This window comes from Cervus canadensis, chromosome 23, assembly GCF_019320065.1.
Source record: "Cervus canadensis isolate Bull #8, Minnesota chromosome 23, ASM1932006v1, whole genome shotgun sequence".
Classification (NCBI taxonomy): domain Eukaryota; kingdom Metazoa; phylum Chordata; class Mammalia; order Artiodactyla; family Cervidae; genus Cervus; species Cervus canadensis.
Genome location: NC_057408.1, coordinates 10,209,254 through 10,232,937, shown reverse-complemented (window position 1 = coordinate 10,232,937; position 23,684 = coordinate 10,209,254). Strand labels below are relative to the sequence as shown.

Here is a 23,684-nt window from a genome sequence, read left to right as displayed (position 1 = left end):
ACCCTTAAAAATTAATGAGCTTAGTGATGGTTTGAAGAAGTGATGGTGATGGTGGTCGGGGAGGGAGGGGCCGCGGGGATGGCAGAAGGAGGCAGGCTGGACTCGTCACAAGTGACAATATCGGGAGCCCCTGCCCTTCTCCCTCCTCCCCATCCCCCACCACACCCCCACCGCCCCCCCAGGCGCCAGCCCTTCCATCCTCCTCTCTTCACAGGAGCCGGAGCAGATAGAAAGACAGGGCGATTATGAAGACGTCAGTTGGAGCGGAGGCAGGCGAAAGGGGCGCAGCGCTCCAGATGAGGTCCGGGGGGAGCTGAGGAGGGTCACTCATGGACGACCGTGTGTGTGTGTCTGACAGACTGTGAAATGGTGCGTTGTTGCACGGCTGCGCTGCACCTGGGCCCTTCATCTGTGATTGATTGGTTTGGTCATGTGTAATGGTCCCATCTGCTCTGTGTTGTTTTTCTTTTTTTACTTATAAACACCGTTCCCAGCGGCTGAGAGAGGATGAGCTATGTTTTGTCATCTTCACTTACACTTTAGCTCAAAAAAGTGGTCAAGTAGGTAAGCTCTAAAGTCTGTCCAAGTATCGTAGTGGCAAGTCCGGATTTCCCCCTTTGCTTGGGGAGGTGTGTGTGTGTGTGTGTGTGTGTGTGTGTGTGTGTGTGGTGTGTGTTGTATGCATGCGCATGTGTGTGCGCCCTCCTGCGCACGCGTGTGTGCCTGGAGTTTGCATACTGCCTGTTAATATCTGAATAGTTCATGAACCACGGAAGACCAAAAAATCGCAGAAATGATTTGCACAAGTCTGTGACTCTTATTGCAACGAGTTTTTTTTTTTTTTCTTTTTCTCTTTTTTTTTGTAACGGAGCCAATACTTAATTAAAACCGCTGACATCATGGTGTTATAATTAAGCGTGGCATTAATTAAGCTGGAATAACGATTTTTTTTTTTTTATTAAGAGCTGCTTCTATTGTATAAGACTGTTACTGCTAAAACCAAAAAAATTTAAAGCAAAAATGAATTCTCTCTAAATGAGCCCTTTTCAACTTCCCCAAAGTCCGGCCGTAGGACTGTCGTCATCAGAGCTGTATGTGCATGTGTGTGTCTGTGTGTGTGTCTGTGTGTTGGGTGGTGTTGGGATGGGGGGAGAGTGGAAGTGAAATTTGTTTTTTTTTTCACCCAAAAATGCTGATCGGCTCCTGGCATTCTGATGGCTAATTATGCATCGGAGAGCTTCGACAGCTGCATTCATCATCATAAAATGTAATAATTAATGACATTCCAACAAAGAAAAATATGCAAATGAGGACTCATTAGCATTTTCATATTCAGCTTTGATAATGCTTTTGCTGACAAGGTTGTAATTAATGAAAATTCATGTCGCAGTCAGGAGATTGGATCGGTTTCATTCCGCTCACAATTCCCAAATGCTTGCATTATGGAAAATCGGCAGCTCTGCCAACTTTTCAGGGAAGAAAAAAACACACACACACACACTAAAAGCACCAGATGCAAATTGACGGTAGGGCCTTTAACGCTTCCAGCCGCCCCCGAGAGCTCCATCACAGGGGACACGGGGGGAGTTTCAGCCTAAGAACTGGGTTCTTTTTTTTTTTTTTTAATAACAGCCACAAAAGTACTTTTATTTGGGACCAAGTATGATAATTTCTGGCAAACTTTTTTTTTTTTAATATTAAAGATAAAAACGCCTCTACCTTTCCTTCTTTTTTTCTCTTTCAAGACTATTTAAATTTACGTAGTAAAACATGTTAGGACAGCCAGGCCCCAGCGTGTTGTGTTCCGTCCTCTGGCTGGCAAATTTACACCCTGACAGTTTATTCATCCTCTTGCTTTTTGGAGACATCTCATCGTGTATTTGTGCCTCAATCTTCTGGTGCCTCCTTCCGAGTGCTGCCCATAAGGTCGAAAGAAAAACGAGTATTCTATTTCTCTATTCAGGGTGAGTTTGGTTTTTTTTTTTTTTCCCTTTTTTGGATAATGTGTTCCCCCCCCCCTGCCCCCATGCTTTTTCTTTTTAATCTATTCCATTTGTGGTTTAATGTAAGAGTTTGGGAATGCGCCCATAATTCTCTCACTCAACACTTCTGGTTTAGTGTTGGGCCTCAGACGTAATTTTAAGAGACAATGTCCAATCCAAATGGATACCCAGAAACCCCAGGACAGAGATATCGACAGGCATTCAGGACAGAGAGCTATTAATTTATAAACCCTCTGTGTGCTTTCAAAATGTGTGACTGGAGATTGGCAAATAACCATTTGGTGCCAACCTAGTACCATGTTTTGTCAGACCAGCCTAAACTTAAACCAAAAGTTCTCTCTTACCCTTAACATTAGAAAGAAAAAACCTAGAACTCTTGACAGGATGTCAAGATTTGATCTTCAGGTTAAAAAATAATCATTACTAAGTTGAATCTTTCTGTTGAGGCAGATATTTATCAAAAAAAAGAAAAAGGTTTGTATAAGGATTAAGAGTGGAGGGAAATAAAAGTGTATGCCTTTAAAAATTGTCAAATATATAAGCGCTTTGACTCTCAAATGATATAAAATAACTTCAGGCAGTTTCTAAGATGCAGTTTCCTGTTTATTTAAAGTTTAGTTGTAATTCCCCAACTTGTTAGCCCAGCATAAAGAAAGAATATAAATATGCCTTGTTAGAAGATAGAAACTTTGATATGCTAGGTTTTATTTTTTGGAGTATCTCAGTGAATAGAAAGTATCATGAGTTATTTAATGAGAATTTTAATGTAATTTCTTTCCTATGATGCAATTAAGAGAAATTAGATTTTTATTCCTTATTAATCTTTTAGAGATCCAAGAAACAGAATTTTATTGCACTCTTGCTTTTTCCAACTTTTGTTTTGTCACAGCTTGTATATGAATGTATGTGTGCACACACATGTTGTGTAAACGTGTGTGTTAGTAGCTGGAGGTTATGGTTGAGTATCCTTTTTCTTTTGAAATCTATTGTGTTAAAATAGCAGGCAGAAGCAGGGTTTTTCCTTTTAGTTTACTTCTTTCTTATGCGGGCAAACTGCCCATCCAGATGGTGGAATTTCACCTGTAAGCAATCTGAAACGATAGGTTAATTCTGACGTTTTATAGAGCTTTTTTATTTTCTTTTCATATGGTACAACTGAGTGCAGAGTAACTACTCAAAATGATGCTTCCTTTCCCCCCACTTTTTCTTTTAAAGCGCTTCCTGCTGTGATTGGTTCTTTTTCTCCCCCAGATCTGTATTTTGGGCTCAATTAAAATCTGTGGCTTTTGGCACTTTGTTGCTATTGTCAAAACCACATCTGATGAAATCTTTGACCACTTCTAATATCTGTAAATGAGGAAGTGATGGGAGAAGTGAAGGGACAAGTGTCGACCAGCAGGTTAGTGGTGGAGAAGCAGGTCATTTTAATTGTAGAAGCTCAATGTTCCACTGGCTTTGATAAATTCACTGTTAGGTTTCCCCTCCCACCAAATTTGCAACTTCTACCTTCCTCAGTAATGCCCAGCCTGGGCATTAGCAACTGGTCCTGAGATGTGGTTCTGTGTCTGAGCAGACTGGAGATGCTTGGAAATGATTTGTTGACCTGTTATCAGGGCATCCCATTATTTCTCAAAGCTGGTTTGGGGGGTGTTTATGCAGTGGAGCATGGAAGGGAAAGGGGGTATTGGAGATCGTTTTCACTGATAGTAATTGTGATCGTACTGTATTTACAAGTTAGTTTTGAACGCTGTTGTTTTTATTTCTAGAAAAATCTTTCATTTGCATAAGTAGTTTCTCGAGTTATTTATATAGTAAAGATGGCTCTGGGGACATCCTCTTCCCTGGCTTATTCCCTTGAGAGAACACTTCTGAAAGTATTAGTACTCCCCTAAAATTATACCTGTTCCGATGTGGGACCCTGGTCATGGCACTGTTGCTTTGCTCTTTCTGTTTCCTGTTTTGCAGATGTTAATTCCTTTGGGTATTTTTTTTTTTTCAAGTGATGAGATTTTCACTGTCCATGTGCAAAGCCACATTTCCTGGAGTTATTGAACTCTGAAATAGGAAACCTGTGGGAGATCGGTTTTACCCTCCCCAGAAGCTATTCCTTCAATCAGGAGAATGACTGCCCCATGACAGAATTTTCAAGGAGTTGTTTCACTAAAATAGCCACAGGTATTGCAACAAAATCCACATTTGTTTGTGGCCAGTGAAGCCAGGGCTCCTGGCAGGATTCTCATCCAGTTGCTTCTCGTATTTCCCTTGCAAACTTTCCCATTGGTTGGGGTCTGTGGAGAGATTTCAGTGGCTGGCTGGTGGAAATGTTTGGGAGAACATTTGCGTATCAAAGCAGCCTAGATATTTGCAAAAAAAAAAAAAAAAAGAGAGAGAAAGAAAATGTTTGAGGAAAAAATGAATCCACTTAGGATTAGGAAGTAAGTGTTTTAAACATTTTAAAAGCATTTGTGATTTCCAGGAGTATGTTATTCATGAGCCAAGGCCTAACCTGACTTTTACGGGTCATACCCGAATTCATATTTTTAAAAAGCTTGTAAGATAGTGAGCACTTTGCTTTGGGATAAAGATCTGTACCTCTGTGTGGTATAAAAATTACCCCCAAATTAAAGGGCACAAATACATCCAAAATTTGTTTATGGTTTAGTGAACCTATAAGACAAAGGATGAAGGGAAAGAGCCTCGTTCTTTTCCTCCTTTATATATTTCCCCCTGTAAAAGACAACTGAGTTGGCATGGTGTGATGTACAGTTCTGCTGGAGTCCATAGCTTTCTCTTAATGGTGATGATTTGAATATCAGGTCTTTCTCTTTCTTTCTTGGTAAAGGATTTAATGTGGACATATTGGTGTTCAGATTATTAAAGTTTTAACTCCACTACACTGATAGTTGGAAACAGTACATATAAAACTCAGTGTAGCCAGTTTTCCCATTTGTTAACAATGTAGACAATTACTGTACTTAAAAGCCCCCTGGATCAGGTGTTACTTTACCATCTGGACATTTTAATTAGTAATAAAAATGTGGATCTGGAGACCCAGAAATAGGATCTGCTGCACATGATGGCCCAGTGCACTTTGTTGGTGTTGAGGGGTGCGTGGCTGCATTCTGTGTGTGTGCCCTCGTATGTAAGTGTAGTTGTGTGTTTGAGGAGGTGTTCATTCCTCCTAGGAAACCCAAGCATGGAGATTCTGCTGTCTTTTTCATACTGGTACTATCGCAATACCAAAAATACTGGCCACTGTTCTTGAATAAGAAGTAAAAATGTATAGTAAATGTACTTAAATTCCTAAGTAATACTTGCCTGTATCTTTCTAATAATGGTCATACTTCCTCACATAGCATCTGGTTTGGGGAAGTACAGGGCAGTACACTGTGGCATTAGAGGTAGGCTTCGGCAAAAGATGTGCTTCCTCCATTGTGTAGCTGTGTGCCGTAAGACAAATAAATTAGCCTCTCTGAGTCTGCCTTTTTTCTCTCATATAGAATGAACGTGTTATGATAATAGTTAAGATACTTAATTATGACGAAGCTTATAAGAGCATGTATGTGGAAGCACGTGGTAAAATAAAAAGAACTGTAACAATTGATTTTTAATACAGATTGCCAGTTATAATCCACATAACCATCTTCATGATTTAGTAAATTGTTTCATATTAAAATATAAGCGAGATACAAATATGAGTGTACAGCAACAAATAATAAATTTAGGACCACCAGATAATGTGTTTATAATTTTAAACATGAAGCAAAGTGACCCATTTTTGTAGTTTCTGGATATGCTCTTTGAAATAATGTTATTCTTAATTAAGGCCGAAGTGGGTACATTTGAGAGAAATAGTGACCCTCTGGAGAAATGGCGAGTGAAAATAGGGAAATGAGTCTTAATGTCTTCTTCAGAAAGCTGCATCCATGTTTCTTTTAATCATTATGAATTTCATGTTTGCAAACCAGTGTGAATACTTAAACGATAATCATTATTGTTTAGAAAAAACCCACCCATTACAGTTTATATACACACACAGAAACACATACAAACACGCACCATATTATATGTAAATTTCTTGAGAAGTTGTTAGCCCCAGGAAGTGAGGGTGTTGATAAAATTGCTGTTTGACACTGGACCAGATGAGTTTGGACATTTATGTAGAAAGCTTTTCCTGTTTTTATTACAGGTTCAGTTCTCTTCCTGAGAATTCTTCAGAAAGGATTTGTTTTCCTTACTGAAATGAATAGTATAATGGAATACTGTGGTCTAATGATGCTATTTTGGTCATTTCATTAATTTCATCTTCTTCTCCCTTAATGTAATAAATGCATACCTTGATTATAATACAAATTGTATTTACATTGTTTCTAACAACAAATGTTTATTTTTATAGACAGCCTGATTTTAATCAACATCTTAGAAAGCATCTAAGACTCGCCTCTGGAACATGGAATTAGCAGAAGTAGGCCGACTTCCTTTTGGGGAAGTGTTAGGAGGAGCTCAGTTCAGCTGAGGCAGTCTTTAGCTCATTAGTCTGGTGAATATTATTAGACCGCAGAAGAAAGCGAAACATGCCAGTTATGACTCTACAGCTTTTCAGAGTTTTTGGACTTAGAAATGGAAACCGGTTTCATTTAATGTTCTCTCAGATGCCTGTAAATGTCCCATTTCAATGACCAGTTTCATTGACATCTAATCTAGTGAACAGAGTGGCTCTATGTATTATTTGTCTGGAAAGTTTTGAAATGAATCTACAGGTCCTCCTCTGTGAAACTTCGTGTGATGAAAATGGCCCTGTGTGCCTTTTAGAGTCCAGCGCTGACAGCCAGGAGATGAGAACAAAACCATGGGACTCTTTTAAAAATGATCCCAGGAACGGGATTCAACTACACATTGGGGGGACAGCATTTAAAATTTATTAAAAAAATAAAGTAATTCAAAGTAAGGTCTGTAGCCAAACTCCTTAATTGTGATGCATTTGCTGAGTTCCCCTCTTCCATCGCCGGGCCTGCTCTGATGCCATATGGCCTACCATGGAACATTTAACTTGTCAGATATAATGGATTGTCCTGGAAGCAGATTTTTGCTTTGAGCATTCGGCTCCTTTCTTGCATTTCACTCTCAGCTCCAGGCTGCAGGATGAAGGATTGTGGTGGAAATGCAAAGAAGAGACACACAGTTGATTCCCCTTAAGAGAGTGACCTATATGCCACGAAATTTTACCCACGTAAAGAGGCATTATCCCCATCACTGGCCTTAGCAGGCTGCATGTCAGAATCATTTAAATTTGCCTGGACTTAACAGATTGTGTAAACATTTCAGAATTGAGTGCTTAGGAATAATAAACCATCATCATTTTAACTTATGCAAAAACGGTGCAGCCATATCAGCCAAAGGATAAGTATTATTTATCATGACCTACATGTAACCTAAACCACCTGGTTGGTAGAGGGCGTAAATTAAGTTCAACTCTCAAATCTACCAAGAATGCTTGAAAAAAAGAAAAATCAACCTGATGGTGACGTTACGTGGATTCATTGTTTTTGTTTGCTGAGTGAGGTGAGGTTGAAATGATCTTTTAGGTGGATGGACAAGTAGCAGTTAATTATCCTACTAAGCTTTCCATCTTGAAACTTAAGTGCAAACCTTCTGTTTATTCTAATGTGCTTGAAATGAGAAATTGGACATCCTGTGGATTATTTAACTTTTATTTGTAAATGTAAAAAATACAGTATCTGATGTTGGTTTTAATTTGTTGCCTTTGTGAGGTAATTCATATTATTTTTCAGTTTGTGATACTGCTTCTGAAATAAAAAGCTCGAAAAGATCTAGGAAGAGTTTGTGTCTTTACGGAATAAACCGAGTGCTCCTTCTACGTGTATGTGTTCATACATAGCTGCGAGGCGCTCTTCTGGTGTGATCTACTGTAACTCCAAGGCTAATATTATAATACAGAGACCCAGAAGAGACAACTTAAAAAGAATCAATCAAGCACAAACCAGTGGGAGAATAAGTAACTTATGTGTCTCAATTTAACTATAAAATGGTACATATTTGATTGCTCTAGGGTTACAAAAATCAATAGATTTGCATATGACACATGGAATTACTCTAAAAGAAACTGTCTGTTGGCAAAGGGTAATTTAATATACTTACCAAAACCTACGTGTTTATGTATTAGAAAATCAGTATTTAATTTACTCCAACAAATGCATGTTTTCTAGATAATTCTTCATATGCATCTATAAACACTACAGCGGCCTTGAAAACTGACAAAACTTCACTTTATACAAAGAAGAAGAATTTCTTTTTAATGAACACCTTTCCATGAAGCTGTTAACAAATGTTGAAGTCAGTATTGAATAATAAAGTATACTTGTGTGTATTTCTTACTGATCCTAAACTGAGCACGTTAGTTTTAGCGATTTCATGATAGGATGATGTCCCCCCTTCCTGTATTCAAATTTTGGTCGGATTTAGACAGAGATGAGTTTGGGTGGTACCTGGCCAGAGCAAGCTCTTGTCGGGGCTTGTGCGCCCTCTGCTGGCTACTTAGATTGGAACTGACTGGTGTGAGGGGTTCTTAATTTCCTTTACTTTTCAAGGTTGGTTTTTTGTTGTTTTTTGTTTTGTTTTTTTGTTTTTTATACAATCAGATATTTGTAGTGATTATAAAGTTTTAGGTTAATACTGAATATGGCAGTTAATTATTAAGAAATGAAGGAATTTTTTTGTTTGTTTGCTTGGAGTTTTGGGGGGAGTTTCCTTTTGCTAAATATGAGACTCTTGACAGCTCAAATAACATGTGAAGTATACACCACTCTTGAGTTATTAAGTGGTTGTTTTCAGATGACCAGTAATCATTTTCCTGTTGCTTTCGTAACTCCTCCTTGCCTGATTCCACGCAAGAAGAATTCTCGTTTACTAAGTTGGGCACGGACTTTAAAAGGATAGATCATTGAAATTTTGAAACATGACTCCTTGTATGAAGCTAATGCCTGGTAGAGAACCCCTTGATAGGCTTAACTGCTTTTACTTGCTTTGTGAAGGAAAAGGAGTCCGTATTTACATCCCGATGTTTTATGAAGGCATGTTTGGTGTCCTTGCAGACCAAATGAGGCTGCTCTCCCCGGCACACACCGAGAAGAGTCAGAGTTTGAGTGGAGCGGCTTTTGGCTTGCTTGGCTGCTCTTGGTTTTTGTTTATAGAGTGTAGGGCGCTAATAGCCGATCACTCACGCCGTCGGGCTGCAGGACCGACGTCCACAAGGGCAGTTACAGAGGGAACCTCTTACCTCTGTGCCACGACTTGGGTGGACAGTATCCTTGAGACTTGGGAGTAAAGACCAAAGCTCTGTATAATGAATAGATCTTTAAAATAGCAGCAATCATCGTTGATCAGTTCCCATCAACTTCTTTATAAAAATTAACTATGTGTAAGTGATTTCTACATTATCTCTGAAATGCCTTGAGTCCCTGACGTGATAATTCTGTGGTGAGAATTTTTTAGCTCTCTCCAGTTCTTTTGTCTTTGCAAATTTCTCTAACTCATAATAAGCAAATTCCATCAAAACTCCCCAACCAGCTCCCGAGTGTATGGAGTGATCGGAGAACTAGAGCTGGAGAAGTGGGGAGATGTTTTCTAAGTTATTTCCAGTTTTCCAGCTTTCCAATTTTAGGCATCAGTTACCTTTAAATTTATTATGGGTAAATCATAAAGGTGTAAGTTATTATTTATTTTTATTTACTTAACATTGCCAAATAGCGCAAGCTGCGTTCTCACAAATATCCGCTTCCCGCTAACTTTGTTCTAATGGCGTGTCCTGGTGCTGCGTGTTCCCACGCCGAGGTCGTGTCAGGTGGGCTCTGTGCTTTGCAGTATTCCCGTTGTACCCCTGACAACGTGCATTACTGGATTTCCTCCCTGGCATTTCACCTGTCTACTATCTTTTGTAAATAAACATTTATCTTTTTAAATAATTTTTATTAAAGTATAGTTGATTTATACTGTTGTGTTAGTTTCAACTGTACAGCAAGGTAAATCAGTTATACATATACCTATGTCCACCCTTTTAGATTCTGTTCCCATTACGCAATCTGAGTCACGTTCCTGAGAACAGTGTCCATCATTAACGTACCATCAGCCAACCCGTAGTAGTTATACGCAGGCACCCAACAATATTTATTCCCGAATCTTACGTTTTTTTGGGCCTCTTTCAGGTTCAGAGGACCATTTCTGCAAGCTTCAGAATTGAAAATTGCTTTCTGTGAACATCTGTTCCACGTGGTAGATTTTATTTTCTTGCATATTTTTGCTAGGATGCGGTCACTGTTGTGACTACGCCCCTTCTCTCTCCTTCCTCCGTTCCTCCTTCTCCCTCATCATCCCTTCCTCTGCCTCTCCCCTTCCTTCCTGTGGCCCCCGCCTTCCTCTCTTGATTTAGTCATGCTCATATATTCAGTAATTGGGAGGTTTTCCTTAAACGCTGTAGTGTGGGGCTCCGTGGTTTGTGTGATTTTGCTTGTGAACCATCACCTTCCTTTAACAAGGGAGCTGGACTCCTGAGTAGTTTGGTCCTCTTTCCCTCCCAGCGTGTTTGTAACGGGGCCATTCTTTTCAAGTTGATCTTGAAGGGCAGGCTCAATGGTTAGCAGTCTTCCTCCTCTTTGTCTGCTCCGTGAATGCCCTGAATTGTATTTTGAGTTATGGGCTATTTCACCACAACTTCTCAGCAGTGTATACTTAGGGAATATGAACTCTGTAAGTCTAAGACTAGAGAAATGTCATCTAATATATTATAGATGCATCTATGAATGACACTCAGATTCTCTTCTCTTTGGGGTTAAAAATGCTACTTACATACTTAAATATATATATATACATGTAAGTATAATACTTATTTTATTGTATATATGTAAAGCTGTATTTAAAATTTCTGTGAACCCCCCACCTCCTTTATTTTTGTGCATTCTTGAGGTTCATATCAAATGTGTGTTGCTTCTTTGAAGAGATGATGGTGGTTATATTCAAATGGTTAGTTGTGAGCTCAGCTTGAAAAGTGAGGCCATCCCCTACATGAGATGGTGCTAAAATATGTAATTTCCCGAGACACACACTTTATAACGAACATAATACTACATCTTTCTTCTGTCTTCTGTGCTGACGTGCCTAATTCAGAGTTTGGTCATTATTATTTTGAACAGTTGATATTAGTGAGACTTCCCTGATGACTCAGATGGTAAAGCGTCTTCCTGCGATGCGGGAGACCCAGGTTCGATCCCTGGGTCAGAAAGATCCCCTGGAGAAGGAAATGGCAACCCACTCCAATATTCTTGCTTGAAAAAATCCCATGGACAGAGAAGCCTGGCAGGCTACAGTCCTTGGGATCACAAAGAGTTGGACACGACTGAGTGACTAACACATACACACATGCGTGAGACTCTGTTAGAACATCAGTTTACGGGGCAGTACATAATGTATCGCTAAAAGCAGATTGCAAGGTAAAGCGTAACTACTGATTTTCTTAAAATTTGCTGATAAATTCCAAATAATTGAGCGGGGCAACAAAGTCTTACTTATAGGATATTGTCTCTGCTGCGTTTGGCCAGAAATGTCATTAGTCTCCTCCAGAGGAATCAGAAGACCAGATTCTCTCCCCCAGCAAGGACTCCATGCTTCCATAGAGCATGAACATGCTGAATACATGGGTGGGAGTGCCCTTTTAGGTTAAGAAACCAAGTCGGGTTCCCTGAGTTGATCCTTGGAGTCTAAAGGTGATTTCTTCCTTAGGGCGGGAAAGGGGACGAGGTACTTCAGAGCAGTGGCCACTGGGTCTGACTGAAGAGGAATGTCCTTCCACCTCCAGGACACTTGTGTCTTGGAATCCTGTTGTGTTAGAGCTATCTTCGTGGTAACGTCAGGTGCATTTCTTTAAAACAACCAATCTTCATGAGTGGAGATGAACAAACACAGAGGCCTAGTACGCTGTCAGAAAAAAGTTTCTCCAGCTTGCAGAATGTAACTGAAAGAGTCTTGGCGATCAACTCTTGTTGATCAGCTCTTGTTTCAAAATCCAGTTTAACAGGTTAGATTAGATAGTCATCGATTTTTTTTTTTTTTTGGTTATCTCCTGGCTTTATTGGAGTTTCATCTGAGGTAACCTTAAAGATCGAATCAGTTCACTTAAATTGGTTATTCTTACCCCTGGCCTGTTAGACTAACCAGTGAAATTTTATTGTGTTTTTAAAAATAGATATTCTGGACTCTGTTCCACTGATTGCCAGCCCCCTGGGGTGGAGAACCCAGGTATCTGTTTTAAGAAAAGACCTCCGACAGTTCTCATGACTGGCAGGGTGTCCTCGCCATAGAACTGATTTGAGGGGCTTCTTTTCCTCCACCCCGATCCCGTGTCTTCCTTTCCTTCTAAGATGACAGCAGAAACATTTTGTTTCTGTACGTTTCTGATGCCTTCACTGTGTATTGCAAGACTGACCTTGTTTTTCATTTTTCTATGCCAAATGATTACATTTTATCAAATAAAAAGCAAAACTTCAGATGTATATGATGTTTCTTCGGAAGCCCCACAGAGCCCTTCATTGCTTTGGTTATGCCGAGACACCATAGGCACTAAACTCTAATAAAAACATAAAATAGGGTGGGCAGAACCATTGAGATCTTATTCACGTCAAGCCAGTGGTAAGTTACTCATTAGGTGTAAGTTGAGTGATTTCAGGGTTAGCGTTAGTCCTTCAGGCCCCTCGGGGACCCTTGTACAAATTGCTGATTCAGAAAAGCATTACTCTGTGACTCAAGTGGCACTGTAGTGGCCTTAAAGAGTTATTCGACACACCTCCCCAAACAGCTAAGTTATCCCCATGATTATGTTGATTAATTGCACACTCTGTGGAATTAGCGTTATTTTCAATAAAAGATTTTCCTGCATTGGGAAAAGAAAGGATGAAACTCACGTGCATTCATTTGATAATGTGTGTAATTCTCCTGAGCGAGAGGGAGGGGATGATCCCGACTGTTGTCCAGGGTGGGCCAAATAATCTAACACAGTACTTTTCATTTTGCATTGAAAAGGGGATTTTTGGTATCCCAGAGGATGGTCACTCAAAATGTGACCAGTTCTAACATTTTCATTCATCAAAGGACTGGAGAATGTATTTTCGACATACTACGAATTGAGGAGAAGGCTGTGCTACATAGTGAGAAAAAGGCATATAGAATCATCTTTGTTACCACAATAGCTATGGGTGATAGAGGTGGCATATTGTAAAAACAGATTTTGGTACAGGAATTGGTTATTTAGGTTCTAGCTTTGTCTCTTAATATCTGTACAATCTCTTTTACTTGTTACAAGTTGGTGGCCTTTTTTTTCTTTTTGGCCACAGGGCTTGTGAGATTCCCACCAGAGAATGAACTAGCACCCTTGGCAGTGAAAGCACAGACTTCTAACCACTGGATCGCCAGGGAATTCCCCACCCTTTCTGAATTTTAGTGACTTCTGCTATAAACATAGGGCTTCCCAGTTGACTCAGTGATAAAGAATCTAGCTGCCAACGCAGGAGACACAGGAGGTGTGGGTTTGATCCCTGGCTTAGGAAGATCCCCTGGAGGACGAAATGGCAACCCTCTGCAGTATTTTTGCCTGGGAAATCCCATGGACAGAGAAGCCTGGCCGACTGCAGTCCTTGGGGTCATAAATTGTTGAACACGACTGAACGCACACACATGCACTGTAGACATAGGGGTTAAAATGGCCATCTAAGGAACTCCTAGGGTCTTGTTATCTTTACTTTACATACTATATAATACTTTACAAATGTGAGGGCTTTAAGGAGAATTGAATGTAGATTCTGAACCATGTTTAGAATCCCCCCAGATGAAGAGTCTTGGTGATGCCTCAAGATACTCTTAAGTATATCTGGAATTTTGGTACACCCGCTGTTTTGAAGGCACTGTCTAGACGAGATGAGGTGAATCAGTGACAGAAAGCAGCTAAAAACTCATAATTTTCCGAGGTCAGAGCTCTAGTTACTACTGAGTGTTCTATTTTGATGATTTAAGAACATCAGTTAGTCTTTGCTGGGAAAGTGATTTGGTCCCCGTTTCTCATCATTCTTTGCTGCAAACTATGTGCCTAGTCACTTTTCCTCTGAATTTTCTTTCTGTTCTCAATTTAGGAAAAAGTGGAGGAAGAGAATTTTCTAGACTGTGGAATGACTATTCTATCTGTTGAAATTGAGTTGTAACTCTTTTAGCATGAAATTTATTAAATTTGTATTAAAAAAAAAAAAAAGCCTCCTGGTATAGTAGGATTCTACAGGAAAGAACTGGTGGTCTTCTCTGTATTTTAGAAATAAGGAAAATAATGTCAGTTTCTGGTTTCTTGTAAACCCGGACTGTCACCTCCAAGCTCGGATCAGGGAAAATTAAGGTTGACTGGCTAGTCAGAACCACAAAGGTGTATATTCGTGGAAACATCACAACAAGACACAAGTGTTTTTAGGTCAATTAAAATAAGATTCAAATTTTAACCTTGTTTATTTGATAGAAAATTACAAATATAGTAACTCCGGGCATTCTTTTAAATGTTAAGTGTTTAAAAATAGTGGTTTCTCAGATTCCTCAGGATTTGTGTCAGTAGGCAAAAAGACAAGGGCAGGTATGTATAGTCAAGTGGATTTAGGAAAGATTGCATGTTAAAATTGTAATAGTTTGGATGTATTGGATTAAATAAAATGTATAATTAAAATTAAAAAGTAAGTTAAAAAAAGATATTAACTGAAATTAAATGTCTTCATTGTAGGATTTTTTCAGAGGATTTCACCTGCTAAGATACAGTGTAAATTTCTGGGGGTCAAGAGGGTTATATAGGCAGCTTGTAACATTTCCTGGGCTTTTGAAATTGCCTCCTTTTTGTTTTTCGGAGCCTATTGTGGGGCTCTTATTCCACAGAAGGCCCTAGTGTGCCATCATGTCTTGTCCTATACTATGACTGTATTTTTATTTTCACTCTTCTCTTCTTCACTGGTTTGCACTCGTGTTCTTCACAAGTGGCGTGTGTAGAGATGCAGTTTGCGGCCGTGATCTTGTCAGTTAGTTGTTTCCAGTTGTGGAGTTGGTTGCAGATTTTTCATGAAGTCACAGGTTCTGGTGTACATTATTTGCACAGCTATTAAGTACCTAGAGACCTTTTAGGAATAAAACACCATGTAAATGTAAATTATCACCACCTCTAAGACACTTTCATTAATTTCATATCAAATTCATGAGTGTTTTGAGCTCTGGGATTTGAGTCTTCTGAATTGGGCTTCTCATGTATTTGTAGTTTTTTGTTTTTTTTTTTTCCTCCCGGAGTTTAAATTCCGGCAGCACAGAATAGTACAAAGAGTCCCGCCTTGGGAATCCGCCTGCCAGGGTTTGAATCCTGGGTCTGACGGTCACTGCCTTTGTGAGCTTGGGCAGTTTTCTATTTCTCAGTTTTCTCATCCGTAAAATGGTGTTTATATTGTGTGCTTCACAGGGTTGGATCTTGTGTAGATTGAATGAGTCAGTCTCCATAACTGCTTTGTGTAGTGGGGATACGTGACAACAACTTGGTTATCATGTGGACAAGAGAGAAAAAGGTAGGCGTGGGAAAGATGAAAGAACTGTAAATTATAAATAACCTCATGTATATTTTTGGAACCACTCTTTGGATTATTGTTTAATGAAATACTCTTTTCAATATGCCTCCCACCCCCAGATTATAGAGTAACCAAAGGTGGGCTGAGGGCAGGGGCAGAGATTTAATCCAACTCAAACACGGTTGTGATGGGTTCCTTAGTCTGGTGACAGAGAACAAAAGGCTGGTTCTTCAGTTCCCAGAATGAGGATTAGCAATGGAATAACCTTGCTGGGTATTGTCCTACAACATCAGGTCATTTTTTTTTTTTTTTTTAATCAAGGCTTTTCATTGGATGATGTGTTCCAGTGTATAGTGCATCTTGTTCAGTTGTTGGTGAAATACTTACCATTTATATGTAATATTAAAAGTGGCCTTGTAAGAATGAAAAGCTAGAAACCCAAACATGACCTATTGTTATCCTATGGGTCAGCCACCCGTGGGCTCATCTGTGTCGAGGCTTATCTCCAGAAATCATATTATGGATAAGTTGTTCTTGCCTGTCTCTCACTCCCTCCAAACAGATTAGAACTGTTTAGGTGTAGTAATCTGTCGAAGGGGACCCTTCTTAGATGTGTCCTTGTGAATTAATGAGTTCATGTGACCACTTTTTCCCTTCATGTAACACTTTCATTCTGAGTCATTTCCTATGGCACTCGCTTACAATGGGATACCATGAGTAGATTGTAAGGAAAATTAGGCGTCAAACAGAAAATTATGTAAGAATATAAAAGTACTAGATTTAGAATTATATAGATATTTGTTCATCATCCTCCCTCCCGCATTAATTTTTTTCCTTTATCCTTCATGAGGCAGCAAGATAAAGAACAGTTGAATAAATCAGCAAATGGATTGGTCTTTAAAAATAAGTGGGAACAGCTTATATTTTCTGCTTAGCTTTGAGTTTTTCAAGGGCACCAGATAAAAGCAAGTGACTCCTTTATTGATTGCCCATTGGTGTCATTTTTAATAATCAAATTTAAATATAGGTTTTTAACAGCTGATGGGTTCAATTTGGACAAAACACGTGTTGACTTTCCGGATTGTTTGCTCACTGTAGATGCCGACTTGTTCTAGAGAAGGGGCTGTGAGTTGAGCTCCTTTGTCTTTAGAAGGATTGATTGACGGATGTTGTGTCTGCTCATTTACAGCGTTTTTCTTGCTTAATTTAAAAAATTGTGACATAGTATTACATGTTCCTTGTATACATCATTTTTACAGAAGAAAGTTGTTTAGCCAATATGTCGACTTCGTTTATGAAATCCTCTCTTGTAGCTTTCATTCAGCCTTCAGTGTAGCCTATTAGGTCATATTATTCGTTTCATGCACGGCAAATCGTCACCAGCAGCAAAATTTAACATTTGGTCCTTTTAGGTATAAAAATGAATCAAATGCTTGACAAGATTTGTTTCTGGTGTATATTTCAGAGCCCCCCCCCACCCCCTTGGTGGGCAGACGACAAATGTTACTAACGGGTACTTTTAGTTTTTAAAATATGGACAACAGTACTCCATGCAGTAAAAGACTTGAGCGATTAATGCTACCCTTATGCCTCTTTTGAGTACTTTTAGCCATGGGGCTTGGCACTGCCACCATTGTCTTGGTGCCAAAAAATATCCGCAGCGGCTGTCGCATTCTAGTACTGGAGGGTTGTCTCGAAAATTCCGCAGTGAATGCGCCGGGTTTGTTCATCACTGCTATCTCTTTTAAATATTGGAAAAATAGAATCTTGAGCTCTTTCAAAGCTCCGTTGTGATCGTGGGGATGAGGGGGGAGGTCGGTGGCGAAGAATGGAGGAAAGAAGCTGTCCGCGCCAGCCAGTGGGTATAAGTGACAAAAATCCATGCCTGGCATAGAGTAAACACACATATTTAGGAGCTTTTGTGTTCACGAGCACAGATAGTTACTTAAGGATTCTACTTAAACATGTTATCAGTGCTCTTGAGAATTTTATTATCTGAAACAAATGTTCCTGAGCATTTTAAGCAGAAGACTGACATCAAGATCATAGCTAATTTTTAGTGGACTGTTTATACAAAAGATGTATATATTTTTTTCTCCTTGGAAGTGAGGTGCCATTGTAAAATGGCTGCTTTTTGTCATTAGGAAATTAGTGGAGTAGATAAGATAGGCTTGAGAAGGTTCTTGGGTTTACCCACAGTCCATGTCCCTGATTGTTTTGCTCCCAGACAGGGATTTGGGCTCTGAGGTTAGATTTATAGTTGATTTTGGGAACAAAAAGATGTAATAAAGTTAAAGGTTTACACTGTCAGAATGACATGCGTTTACTCAGGATCTCTGGAGCGATCTATTTGATGGTAAAAGTGGATGCCACAGATGAAATCTTTACAAGGAATATAATCCTAAAAAAAAAAAAAGGGGAAAAAAAGTGCACCTCCCAGCCTCCTGCTGGCTGCGCTGCCTCTTCGGTACCTCACAGACTTCGACAGAGTCCTGGACCGGTGCCCACTGATGTCATGGAAACACTCAAATTACTGAGAATGATTCATGTCTATGCTGGTCTCTTGTCCTCCCCCACACAAACAGGAGTAGATTTTTAACCCTGACAACTTGTAATTTGCAGTGGGTTTATTTTTGTATCTGGATAAATATTTTTTAACAAGCAAAATTAAGATTAAGCAGTCTGTATCTGATATGATAGTAAAGAATGCTGGGTCCGTGCAGCCAAGAGCACTCTGGGGACTCTGCCGCCTGCGTCCCTGCTCGGCTCTTCCCCGCCTCTGCTCTCTGCCCGCCCCTGTGCTTTCCAGTCCACGCTCCCTCCCTTCATCTTCCTCTTTTCCTCTCTCTCCTCTCCCCTATTTATCTATTCACATTCTCTTTCTCTCTCACATCCTTACTACTTGCATGGACCCCCTCTCTACCTTTAAAAGAATGAAAGGAATGGACCTAACTTTATATATGTGTGTGTATGTGTGTGTGTGTGTGTGTGTGTGTATGTATGTATATATATATGTGAATTGAGACAAGTCCTGGTAGGAAAATTCATCTCTCCAGGTCTATATGCGGGAGTCAAGTTGGGAAATAATGCCAGTTGGTGAAATTCTGTAGGGGATAGCTTCAGTAACTCCTTTTAGAGAAAGAAATAGATCACCTTTCTTCCTTCCAGTATCTGGAAGTCGCCAGAACAGGACACTAGATACTCAGTTTCCTTGGAAGTCAGAGTAAATTCTACCTTATCTCTCTCTCTTTCTGTCTCTCTGTTTGCATGTCTGCCTGCCTCTCTACTCGTCTTTCTAGTTGCTATTATGTCAAAGTGAATCATGTCCTGGTTGTATTAAAGCTTTGTAGATGTGAGAGCTTAAGGAAGGACAGACATCATTTGATAACTCATAAAGATCGAGGTGTTTTTTTTTTTTCTGTTAGTAATATGTATAAAGAGAAGTTAAAGACTGTAAGTAGCTTCCTTCTGACACAGAAGAATAAATAGGTCTTTATGACCATTTGTATTTCTAAAACAGGCAAGTGAATCTCTTCTTCAGTGTAAAATCCTCATACAATGAAAGTTATTCTCTTAGACCTCCCAGGACTGAATCTGTGAGTTGGTGTCCTGTTTCATTGGACTGAAACTGATATGGTCATTGATTTTCTGCTTTGCGCTGAATACTTTGCCAGAAGCTGGGTGGCGGGAGTGTGTCCCCAAGTTTGAGATTGATTGGAGTCAGTGGAAAAGTTAATACTGATGGGGAAGAGGGTTGATGTTAAGACTCAGGTTTGGCTTCCTTCAAAAATCATCTTCGGTTTTATGTCTATAGTGACTCACATACAGGGCGAGCTTTTGACTGGTTTTAAGATTTCTCAAAGGCACATTCCTTGTGTGGTGTCAGGAAGGCATGCCCTCATAGCATTGTCATTGAACTCAGAGATTACAGTTGAACACTGCTGCTTATAACGTTTATGTTAACTTGAGTCAAGGGGGAAGAACTTGGGTGTTGTGAACTTTGAAGGATCCATCCAGCCTCTCAAAATACTAGTGTTGAATTTTCCATTGAAAGAATAGTAGGGTCCTGGGTAAAGAGGACAATGTACCATAAGCTCTAGTCTCAAGGGAAGAACGCATCCTTCTGTCTTGGACGGGGTGGGGTTTGTGTTGTGGGCGGGACAAGCCCTTTTTAATGTCCTAGTGTGGACTGTTCTCTGTAACAATTCTTTATGTGTCGCTAGGTATGTTCTACTGGTTGGATCTCTTGTCAGGTGTTTTCATTGTTCTCCTGATGATTAAGGCTCAACATACTTTTTAAAAGAAACAAATGAGCTGCCTTGATTTTTACCCTTAGATATGGCTCTGTACATCTCTGTAGAGGAGTCTACAGATAAAAAATTGGAGTGTTAGAATCAGAACAAGACACTGATGTTCCGTTATCCCTCGTTCTGCTGGGTCTACTGGTGGAATCTGAAGTTGGGCTCAGAGTGGGCGATTTTTCAACAGTCCTCTTTCCCAAATGTAAATTCCATCATCATCTTGATCATGATGGTCTTTACTCCTGGGAAAGGGAGTTTAAATAAGAGAGAGAGAGAGGAAGGGAGACCCAGAATTTTGAATAGTTTCTTTGCTTTAGTCACCATCTGGAGAGTCCTGATTGATTAGCTTTGGCCTCACCATTAAGTGTCAATGTAATCAATGGGAATGACTAGGCTGGGGTCATTACATAGATAATATGTGCCTGCTGTGTAAATAAAAATGAAATTGTTTAAATTTTGTGAGCGAGAAAGAAAGTGAAAATAAGGAATGACAATTTGTTTGTTAGAGAAAGTGGAGGCCATTGGAATGACAGTTTTTGGAAGTGTGGAGCAGTTTGGCTAAGAATAGGAATGAAGGATATTTTTTTTCCAGTTTATCATAGCCAGCGTGGGGAAGTGTTATTCTCTGCCTTGCTTGCATACACTGCCAATAGTGCCTACTTTTCGTATGTAAACATCGGGGAAGAGAAGTGGATGTCTGTTACCTGAAGGAGATTTTTATTTTTTTTTTTAAGGAAAAACACAATTTACACTTTTTTGTTGTTGTTGTTTCTCTTGGCAGGTAAAACAGAAAGGGGCTCCTACCCATCTTATGGGAGAGAATCGAATTTACAGGGTTGCCACCAGGTAAGTGAGAATCTCTTTGGAGAAGGGTTGAGAGGATGAGCCTTGGTGAATCAGTGTGTTGTGTAAATTAGGTGATGCATTTGAGGCTGGGGCACTGAGGCACCGAAAATCTTCGGCTGCCTGACTCTTTTGCAAAGTAATGAAACAGCACCGAGCGCGGCAGTCACAAACACCTCATCGTACCAGCGCCGTGTTCACTGGCTTGTTGTTATTTTTTTTCATCCATCAGCCGGTACCAGTGGCACTGTTTGCAAACCAGCGATGTCGGGGAAAGTGGTTCTATCAAAAGAGTTTATTTGCAATTAAGAACTTGAGAATTTCTTACCCTGGAAATGCTTCGTGCAGCCATGTGTCAGGTCCTGGGCTTTGGGTGGCTACTGCCCTAAATTATAGTTTTCATGGGGGCTGTAGGATGTTGTGTGAAAACAGGGTTGTATTGAGGGATAAAAATGTCTGTGAAAATATGATTTGTTGTCCCTTTTTGTTTCTGAATTGTTTTTGGCTGAAAGTCAAGGCCAGCAGGCTAACAGCAAAGCCGTCTCAAGGGAGGCATGCGTGAGCTAGAAAAATAAGAGTACTTTAATTAAATAATAAAATGCCAGTGTCATACAAAGGTATAGCATGTGTGTGTGTGTGTCTCTGGGCTTTGTGCATTTGCATACTTTCAACTCTCCAGAGAAAGCCCAGTTCTAAAAATACTATCCATAGCCAAAAGTGTAAGCTTTGTTTCAAGACAATTGAGTTTTTATAGATGCTTTCTTTTTAATTTCAGTATCGGTGCTAATCACATGTTTCATATCTTTTTCTTTTTTGCCTTGAAAGATTTAACTTTCTTTTTCTAAGGGCATTGCTTTCTTACTTTGGAAAACTCTTGATAGAATTTAATGGTTCTCTTTCAGATTCAAAGCTTTCTAGCGTTACATTATTCACCCAAACAGAAATGTACATTCTTTTTGTGTTGGGAGGGGAATGCTTCTTCTCCTGAACCCTCTCACTCTCTCACCCTCCCGTTTTCTTTAATGATGGGGGAAGAAAAAATTACATTTTGCTTTTTTTTTTTTTTAAAAACAACCTGTTTCACGGATCCTGGAAAATGTAAGCAGACAGTTTTAGTCATTAAATAGAGCCTGCTTGAGGAGGTGGCCTTTAGGTATCCGTCATAGGTTCCGAAAGGTGGAATTCTGGTGGAGTCCTGTGTGGTTTTTTTTTTTTTCCCCTTCCTTCTGGAGAGATTTGCATTTTTAAAGTTTACTTCTTTGGCCCAGCCACCCGTTCAGTCATCCTCGGCATCTGAGAGGTTTGCTGTGATGAGGTGAACGGTGCTGGTTTAAGATCTCCCTGCTGCACACGGCAGAGTACAGTTGACGGCAGTTTGTTTGGAAAGAATTCTGCAGGAAAGAAATTTACAGCCATTCCAGCGCGACGGAAACATCTTTGGAATGTGAGTGCAAATGTGCCGGGGTAGATAGCTCGGGCAGAGAGCCTCGGAGCGGAGTCTCTGGTGTAAAGCTCTCAATTCCCGCAGAAGAGCCTGTTCCTGTGTATCTGGTTTCTGAGGGTCAAAGCAGAGGTCGTTTGAGTTTTGGGGAGAAGAAAGTTGACAACATCCTTCCTTTTCGCAGATGGTCATGGCAGAGGTCTCTGTTTTCGCCCAGCCTCTTTTTCTGGTCAACGAGAGAATAGACTTCCTCGCCCCTGTATCCTTTCTTCCTAATAGGAATTGGCGTGATTCCTCCCAGACACAAAGATTTCCTCTGCTGAGTAAGCGCGAGGCCCCTTAACTTGTGAAAGCGTCACTCAGACCGCGTGAGTCTGTCAGTGTGTGTGCCGGGACACAGACCCTCCCTCGGTTTGTGGGCAGTGCTGCCCTCGGGTGCGACTGGAGTTCGTTTTTTTGGGCAAACGCAAGGTGAGAAGTGGCAAGGGGCAGAGGGTGGATCAGAGATGGACAGACTGGCGTGTGATGGCTGAATGTCTGGCCTGGGGAATGTCTCCTTCTGAGACGTTCGTGTCCAGGAGAATTCTGTTGTATATAGGAGCGTGGCTGCATCCGCTTTTCTTAAAAAAGTCTTCATAATCTATCCGTGGAGTGTGGAGATTTCTTTTATTCTGATTTCTGCTTCCTGGTTGTGAGTCTCGCAAGGACCGACTCTCTCTGCTCAGCTTGGGCTCAGCAGTGGCCATAAACGGTGTTGATCACTTAAGGAGAAAGCAAAGAGCACAATTTTGGAAATTCCCCAATTGAGGAAATCGGGGTTGGAGAGGGAGAGGGGGGCATATTTATGAATTTCTGCTTTCGGTGAAATTTGAGAATAGAACAGACCCTAGTGTGTCTTCCGGTGAAAATGAGTTTCTCTTGAGCCGAATTGCTTTTTGAATTCCTGTTCTCCAACACCAGCTATGCAAACCCCAAAGAAAGGCAGACTCTCCGTGTCTTGGGCTTCAAGTCTAAATAGCAGATCACAGCTGAAACGATTCCCCACTGTGTGGCAAGGTGAGTGACTCGTGGAGAGGGAGCTTGTTGTTCTCTCCTGCTTCCTACCTTAGAGAGGTGCTGGATGGAAATCCTTTAACTGATACACCCCGAGGAGCTCCCCAAACTGCTTTGTCGTATTATAACCCTGCATCCTGTGGACTTACTGGGATAAGCACTGTTACAGATGAACATACTTATTCAGTTCCAGTAGCCTTTTGTTTGGTCATCCTGTGGACTTAGAGAAATAACCCCTGATATAGATGAACATCTTTCTTCAGTTCTGGTAGCCTTTTGTTTTGTGCAGAGAAATAGCAGTGGTAAGCAACAGGTAGCCAAATGCTGTCTTGCAGAAATAAATCATTATTATTTTGAGACGTGTGTTGTTTCAGAATGCATCAGGTTAATATATATATATGTTTAT

At 40.2% G+C, this 23,684-nt stretch overlaps 1 protein-coding gene across 20 annotated transcripts in view; it reads left to right on the top strand.

The window, feature by feature from the left end:
* Nucleotides 1–23,684, top strand: part of TCF4 (transcription factor 4) — a 377,287-nt gene that overhangs the window by 167,037 nt on the left and 186,566 nt on the right. For 18 of the 20 annotated variants that reach the window (XM_043443717.1, XM_043443728.1, XM_043443727.1 and 15 more), the window contains one exon: nucleotides 20,723–20,787. In XM_043443717.1, the coding sequence (XP_043299652.1) occupies nucleotides 20,723–20,787 (65 nt within the window). Of the gene's footprint in view, nucleotides 1–20,722; nucleotides 20,788–22,296; nucleotides 22,697–23,684 lie in introns of those variants that run through there. The other 2 variants (XM_043443730.1, XM_043443729.1) reach the window with 1 other exon arrangement.